Raw genomic sequence first — 8,622 nt, forward strand, 5'->3', positions numbered from 1 at the left:
GAAATGATCTGAGTGTTTCTGTAACCCTTCCCATATGGGCGAGGCGCATGATCACGGAAAATGAGAGGACCAGGGACAATGGCCTGTTTATGTGCAACCGCATTTCCCTAAGCAATCACTGAGTTTATGCATCTCAGCTCTAGGGTGCCCTGCATGAGACCCCCAGCGTGTGCACCTGCAGCTCCCATTGACCAGCCAGAGATGCCAGAAGGCCCGTCTGTGAAGAGGTTCCAGTTGCTGACTGCTCCTTTTGTGGGGCAGGTAGTGGCCAAGGTGGGAGGAAGCAGCAGGCAGAGAAACCTGAAGGATCTGAAAGCAATGAGGCTCCAGGACTCTCAGGTGAGCTATGCTAAAAGGCAGCCTTGTCTGGACATGTCAGTCCTGCCTCACAAACCTCCCTTTCCTTGCCCTTACTGCACGGCTGGTGCTGCAAAGGTGCAGGGTGTTGGCATATGAGCAACATCAGGGTAGCCTCTCATGCTCAGTGTGGAACATGTCCCTAGTTTGCAGCTCTAAACAGGTGCTGTATAGACAGGCTTAGGCACAACCCACATGGCTACAGGACTAATGTGAAGACACCTTCAGCTGTGAACAGTGGCCACTCTATATCGAGAAGGTTGAGCTCAGGGTCAGAATTACAGAAAGGGAGGTACATGGGGGAGCCAGGGTTCGCACAGGGAAAATACCCAGAATGCTTTGCTTTTTTACTGTTCATAACCCAGAATAAATTAACTTCCTAGATGAATTTAAGTCAACAGGGCTTCACTGTCAAGGGCCAAAGCATCATTGAATGCCATGCAGAGGCCCACCAAATAATCACAGACTCATAGACTTTAAGGCCAGAAGGGACCATCATGGTCATCTAGTCTGACCTCCTGCACATCACAGAACCTCACTCACGCACTCCTATAACAGACCCCTAACCTGAGTTACTGAAGTTCTCAAATCTTGATTTAAAGATGTTAAGTTATGGAAAATCCACCATTTACACTAGTTTAAACCTGCAAGTAACCCATGCCCCATGCTGCAGAGGAAGGCAACCCCCTCCCCTTCTGTTTGCCAATCTGACTCAGGGGAAAATTCCTTTCATGAGTCCAAATATGGTGATCAGTTGGACCCTGAGCATTTTGGCAAGACCCAAACACCTGGGAAAGAATTCTCTGTTATAACTCAGAGCCCTCCCCATCTAGTGTCCCATCACTGGCTGTTGGGGATATTTGCTACGAGCAGTCACTGATCGGCTACATGCTGTGGCAGGCAACCTCATCGACTGATGTGTGTTGTGACAACCTGACCCGTGATGGGCACACTCTGAAGTTGTTGGCTCTGTTATACTGTCTCCGTTCTCTCTCCTACCCTCGGTTGCTGAGATGGAAAGTGTCACTCTTTCCTTCTACCTCCCTCTTTGCTGAAAGGGAAAGGGGAGCAGGGGGAATTCTAGTGGTTCACCAGTTGTTTTTTTTTCCCTCCCTTGTACCTTCCCCAAGCCCCAGAGGTGAGGGGTGGAAATGCAACTCCCCCCAGTGAGTGTGCTCAGCTCTGCCTGGTATGTATCCATCAGTAGGCAATTACTCTTGTGATCTGTGCTCCACCCAAACCTGAGGCCAAGCGAGCTGACCTGGACCAGGCCTGCAAGAGCTACATTCAGAGTACGTCTGCATTGCCATAAAACCACCGCCACCCGCCGCAGTGAGACCGGGTTGACCGACGCGGGCTCGCACGTTTGGGCTAAAAGTAGCAGTGTAGATCATGCCGCTCAGACTGCAGCCCAGGCTCTGAAACCTGGCGAAGGGGGTGGGTTTTAGAACCCAGGCTCAGCCCAAGCAGGAACGACTACACTGCTATTGTTAGCCCCATAGCACGAGCCCTGCGAGACCGACTCAGTTGACATGGGCTCCGGCACGGTGCTGCAGGTTTTCCTTTTTGTTGGCAGTGTAGACGTACCCATAGATGACTGTACTTGACAAGCAGCTTGAAAGCTACAAGCTGAGCACTGGTGCATTAAACAGGGATGAGATTTCAGTGCAATATTTAACTCTGGCCACTGTGTTACTCTCAGGGCCAGGCCATGGGCAGCTGGGTGAGCCCTGGTCAGTTGGCAAGTTGCAATCAGGAGACAAGTAGTAGGGTCAGGAGCGAGCCGGGTCAGAATGCCAAGAAGTCAGGGTTGGGCACCCAGCTGTAGACGGCGCGTAGATACTCTAGCAGGGTCAGAGTCCAGCCAGGTCAGGATACCAGGAAGTCGGGGTCAGGCACCAGGTTACAGACTGCGGTCAAATAGCAAAGTTAAAGACAAACCAGGGTCAGAAGGCAGACTCCTGGGTCTTTTGCAGGCAAGTTGGTAGGCAGTGTTATTGTCCAGGCAGCTCGTCATGCTAACTTCCGGGTTTAAATACTGGTATTGGCCAATCAGTGGGCTGTGAGGGGCCACCACTCGGGCTTTGCTGGGTGATACTTCCTGTCAAGCCTAGCTTCACAGTGTTCTCCAGTGGGAGCCCAGCCTGTGGCAACGTTGACACATCAGAGGTCTAGAACCACCCCCATGGCCCCAGGTTCTATCTGGACAGGTTCTTACAGTCCCAGATCTTCCATGGAAGACCCTGAAGCAGGATTAGAAACCAGGCATTCTGGGCAAAATCACTGAAGTCTGCTGCCCATTCCGGCAATCTTCCTGGAACGCTAACAGATATGTACAGGTGCATGAGTCTTCATTGGCTTGGCTGGACATTCCTTCCATCAGCTGCGGGTGGCTCCTTTCCTCAGCTCAGACTAGCAGAACTGACCCAATCTAGCAATTGCTGCAGCCAGTTCAGTGTTAATGAAGTCCCTGAACAACCCCCCACCACCTTTGTATCCTCTTACAAACGATTAAGGAACACACAAACCTTCAGAGATTTCCCTGCTTACATTTATACGCTACTCTAAGTTCAGGACTTGACCTAAAGAAATTGTCACACATTTAAATTCATGCTGCCAGGAATGTAGACCAAAGCCCACAATGAATATTCACATTACTTCCAGCAGGGCTTGGGGATAGGGGATAGGGATTCTATCCCATCCTGGCCAGGTCCCTTAGTAACCAAAAGTAACTTTCACTTGGCAGCTGTTTGATGGTTTAAGCCCGTGAGATTACTTTGGCCTCAGCCCATTTTGCAGTAAATAAGGATAAGGGGAACAGAGAGGAGACCTTTCCTCACAGCCGAGTGGAAGAGGGGAACTGCTGGAGAACCATTAGGTCATCAGAGTCTATGTCATCCATTGTTATGTCAACACAACTTCACAACTCACAGATGCCGACTTTCAGCTTTCCCCAGTGGTGCTCCACCCGCACTCCGCCCCAAACCCCTGCCCCACCCCTTTCCCAAGGCACCCCGCTCGCTCTGCCCCCTCCCCTGAGCACACCCTGCCCTTGCTCCGCCTCTTCCCGGACCCGCTCCTCCTCCTCCTCCCCCCAGCGCCTCCCGCCAGTCATCAAACAGCTGATTCGTGGCGGTAGGGAGGAGCTGAGGGGGAGGAGCTGATTGGCGGGGCCCACTGAACAGCTGATCAGCGGGTGGCTAACGGGTGCTGAGCACCCTCTATTTTTTTCCCATGGCTGCTCCAGTCCTGGAGGCAACGTCACTGCTTCCATTGTGTCTGCATTAGGCTTCCTAGGGTAGCTGTTCCAAGCTGAGGGACCTCTTCAGCTTTTAAAAGAGCTACCTGTCATGTTCTTCTTGCACACAGCAGGCTGCAGGTCTGCTTTTAGTAGGTCAGGCTTCTGTGTCAGATCTAGACTGACTACAGAGCTTACTTCTCAGAGAGATACACACCAGAGGTGCTCACTATAAAAGATCCTTTAATGCTTTCCCAGGTATGGCTCGGGTTAGCATAAACACAAATTGAATCTATTTCCCCATGTTAAGTATCCTCACACCTTCTTGTCAACTGTCTGAAATGGGCCATCTTGATTATCACTACAAAAGTTTTTTTTTCTCCTGCTGATAATAGCTCATCTTAATTAATTAGCCTCTTAGAGTTGGTATGGGTACTTCCACCTTTTCATGTTCTCCGTATGTGTATATATCTTCTTACTATATGTTCCATTATATGCATCCGATGAAGTGGGCTGTAGCCCACGAAAGCTTATGCTCAAATAAATGTTTGAGTCTCTAAGGTGCCACAAGTTCTCCTGTTCATAAATAAGGTATGTTACATACACCACCACCTAGTGACAGGTTTCAGAGTAGCAGCCGTGTTAGTCTGTATTCGCAAAAAGAAAAGGAGGACTTGTGGCACCTTAGAGACTAACCAATTTATTTGAGCATGAGCTTTCGTGAGCTACAGCTCACTTCATCGGATGCATACTGTGGAAAGTGTAGAAGATCTTAGAACAACGCTTCCTCAGCTCTCGTCCCCTAACGCCCCTACTCTACTTGTGCTATATTGATGACATCTTCATCATCTGGACCCATGGAAAAGAAGCCCTTGAGGAATTCCGCCATGATTTCAACAATTTCCATCCCACCATCAACCTCAGCCTGGTCCAGTCCACACAAGAGATCCACTTCCTGGACACTACAGTGCTAATAAACGATGGTCACATAAACACCACCCTATACCGGAAACCTACTGACCGCTATTCCTACCTACATGCCTCCAGCTTTCACCCTGACCACACCACACGATCCATCATCTATAGCCAAGCTCTGCGATACAACCGCATTTGCTCCAACCCCTCAGACAGAGACAAACACCTACAAGATCTCTATCAAGCATTCTTACAACTACAATACCCACCTGCGGAAGTGAAGAAACAGATTGATAGAGCCAGAAGAGTTCCCAGAAGTCACCTACTACAGGACAGGCCTAACAAAGAAAATAACAGAACGCCACTAGCCGTCACCTTCAGCCCCCAACTAAAACTAAAACCCCTCCAACGCATTATTAAGGATCTACAACCTATGCTGAAGGATGACCCAACACTCTCACAAATCCTGGGAGACAGGCCAGTCCTTGCCTACAGACAGCCCCCCAACCTGAAGCAAATACTCACCAGCAACCACATACCACATAACAGAACCACTAACCCAGGAACCTATCCTTGCAACAAAGCCCGTTGCCAACTGTGCCCACATATCTATTCAGGGGACACCATCACAGGGCCTAATAATATCAGCCACACTATCAGAGGCTCGTTCACCTGCACATCCACCAATGTGATATATGCCATCATGTGCCAGCAATGCCCCTCTGCCATGTACATTGGTCAAACTGGACAGTCTCTACGTAAAAGAATAAATGGACACAAATCAGATGTCAAGAATTATAACATTCATAAACCAGTCGGAGAACACTTCAATCTCTCTGGTCACGCGATTACAGACATGAAAGTTGCAATTCTTCAACAAAAAAACTTCAAATCCAGACTCCAGCGAGAAACTGTTGAATTGGAATTCATTTGCAAATTGGATACAATTAACTTAGGCTTGAATAGAGACTGGGAGTGGCTAAGTCATTATGCAAGGTAACCTATTTCCCCTTGTTTTTTCCTAACCTCCCCCCCACCCCCGATGTTCTTGTTAAACCCTGGATTTGTGCTGTAAATGGCCCACCTTGATTATCATTTGATAGCTGCTTTCAACTTTGATAGCTGCTTTCAACTACCTGAAAGGGGGTTCCAAAGAGGATGGCTCTAGACTGTTCTCAATGGTAGCAGATGACAGAACAAGGAGTAATGGTCTCAAGTTGCAGTGGGGGAGGTTTAGATTGGATATTAGGAAAAACTTTTTCACTAAGAGGGTGGTGAAACACTGGAATGCGTTACCTAGGGAGGTGGTAGAATCTCCTTCCTTAGAGGTTTTTAAGGTCAGGCTTGACAAAGCCCTGGCTGGGATGATTTAACTGGGAATTGGTCCTGCTTCGAGCAGGGGGTTGGACTAGACCTTCTGGGGTCCCTTCCAACCCTGATATTCTATGATTCTATGATCATACATATTGTAAGGAGAGTGATCACTTTAGATAAGCTATTGCCAGCAGGAGAGTGGGGTGGGGGGAGGTATTTTTTCATGCTTTGTGTGTATAAAAGATCTTCTACACTTTCCACAGTATGCATCGATGAAGTGAGCTGTAGCTCATGAAAGCTTATGGTCAAATAAATTGGTTAGTCTCTAAGGTGCCACAAGTCCTCCTTTTCTTTTCACCACCTAGTGGCTGATCCGTATAATACAGTTTGGTATTCATTACACTACGTGACGGGTATGCACTGATGCTCATCATGGCCGTATTGACACTTTAGTTAGACTGGCAAAGAGAACAATACTTCATGGGATGTGGGTCCTGCTCTAATGTAGCTAGCTCATATCTCCCAGAGAGTCCTCCAGTTCCCTCATGTTAACTGCACGCCCTTCACTTTGAACCTCGCCTTTAGGCGCTGAGGGTTACTTCCCTTAAATTGTTCATTGTTTGCAAATGAATAAGTCCTCAAATGCTTCCCTTGACTTTTATTTTTAGGCTTCTGGAAAGAATTTATTCCTGGCATTTGGTGCCTCTCTGGAAGCATGGACCGTGGGTGGAAGCCCATCTCCAACCATCCGAGGAAAGGCTGACAACGGGGCATGCTCCCTTTCCCTTGCTCAGGAAGGACAGGAGGAGGATGTCTCTCAGCTAAGCCCCAAAGAACACAGTATGCAGAGGAAGCAGGAAACTGAACGCTCAGTGCCTGATGCCTCAGATGCAGCAGGGGACACTTGGAAATGGCTGCGCTTCCATTTTGGCTTGTTTGGCAGCATCCGGGCTAATGAGTTCTCGAGAGCTAATAAGGCAAACAAAAGAGGGGACTGGAAGGATCCTGTGCCCAGGTATTGACTGAATCCTTTGTCATGGCAAACGCCATTCTCTTTCTTCTCCCCTTGCCCGCCTCCCACCCCCAATGCCCAGTTTCTAAAGAGGCAAAAGAGGCTTCGTTATTGCTTGCTTGTTTAATGTCTCAAAATGACAGTCCTGGGCATTGCATGTGTTGGTTCCTGCAGAAAGTTCCCATGAAACTGGCAGGTTTCTCAAGCTAAGAAACAATAAGACAAGCTATACTTAAATATAAATAGGGATGTAATCTCCCCGGTAACCAACATCAGAAGATCTGCCCCAGGAAATGCTGACTAAATCCACATGACTGCAAATCAGGAAAGACAAGGCTCCTTTTCCCAGTCAACCCACCCCCGGTTCTCCTCCTCTGCAACATTCTAGGTATTTTTCTGGTCACTACAGTATATTGTCCCATCTCGCTCTGAATGCAGTGTTGTGTCTGGAGTTGTAGATATGGGAAAACACAGCAGTGCTTACAAGGGGGTTCAATCCTGCCAAGTGCTGAATGCCCTCAACTCCCATTGACTTCAGAGGCTGGGGTACAAAGGCTGAGCAATTGACCCTGCTAGCAAATATATAGTGCTTTCCCCTTCTCTTCCACCATTTCTCCACCCGATTCCTACTGTTTTCCTTGATCCCCTTCCTCCCATCTCTACACGCCCATTCGGCTAGATTGGAACATGATTGTTCTTGTAATGTTTCTGGATTGACACTGCAAAGCCAGGATTTTCTCACTCTGATTTCCATCCTGTTTATTGTAGGTTGGTTCTGCACTTCAACAGCGGTGGCTTCCTCGTCTTTTACAACTGCCAGATCCACTGGTGCACCTCTCCCGCTGTGGAACCTGCTTCTGACATCCTGTCTCCCGAGTTCCACCGGGGGCAGGCCTTGGCAGCCCTTCGCCAGCCAATGCCCATCTGCTACACCCTTCTGGACCAGAGATATTTCTCCGGTCTGGGTATGTTCCACCAGAGAGGGGAATACCCTCCAGGAATAGTGATATTTTGGCCCAGTTAGAGATGGGTCTCAGATTTATTAGCTGCAAACCCCGCATGTTAAATGTTAGCTTTAGACATGGCTTCTTATTCTTGATATTTTCTGATATCTCAGCTCTTTATGAAAACAAACCTGTTAGGACTTAATTTTCATGAGTGCCAACTTTAATGGGAGCTGTAATTGCTCAGCGCCTCTGGAAATCAGGCTCTTAAATTTCATAATCCTCCAGAGAGGTAGATGAGTATTAGTATTATCCTCTGTACAGACAGAGAATCAGAGGCAAAGCGAGGTTCCCTGACTTCCCCAAAGCCACAGGGGGAGCTGGTATCATAGGCACAAAGAGAGGACAACAGCTTCTTCCTCCTAGACAAGCACTCAGACCACTAAACTGTACCTTCTATTCATGTGATCGGTTCTCACTGTTGCACCTGTGTTTACGAACTTCTCTTCTTGCCCCATGTTCCAGGGAACATCATTAAGAATGAGATCTTGTATTTGGCAAGGATCCACCCATTATCGCAAGGCTCACTCTTGACTCTCTCAGATCTTGAATCCTTGCTGGATCATGCTGTTCAGTTCAGCACAGACTGGTTGCATAAGAAGCTGGCTGGAAAAGGATTACACTACCAGATCTACCTGAAAGAAAAATGTCCTCTTGGGCATGAGGTGATGCAGGGAATTTTTGGGCCCCAAGATGGGTTTAAGAGGCTTAGCTGGTGGTGTGCTCAGTGCCAGCCTCGAGTACCTCCTGAAGGGAATGACCCCAAATCGCTTAAACACTGA

General features: G+C 48.3%; 1 protein-coding gene across 1 annotated transcript; it reads left to right on the forward strand.

Annotated features, from left to right (window-relative positions):
- Positions 1-201: 201 nt before the first annotated feature.
- On the forward strand, positions 202-8,622 carry NEIL2 (nei like DNA glycosylase 2). Its single transcript, XM_073335080.1, has 4 exons — positions 202-339; positions 6,493-6,839; positions 7,605-7,801; positions 8,306-8,622. The coding sequence occupies exons 1-4, from the start codon at positions 202-204 to the stop codon at positions 8,620-8,622; spliced, it is 999 nt and encodes a 332-aa protein (XP_073191181.1).

Source organism: Lepidochelys kempii, chromosome 3, assembly GCF_965140265.1.
Source record: "Lepidochelys kempii isolate rLepKem1 chromosome 3, rLepKem1.hap2, whole genome shotgun sequence".
Classification (NCBI taxonomy): Eukaryota; Metazoa; Chordata; order Testudines; family Cheloniidae; genus Lepidochelys; species Lepidochelys kempii.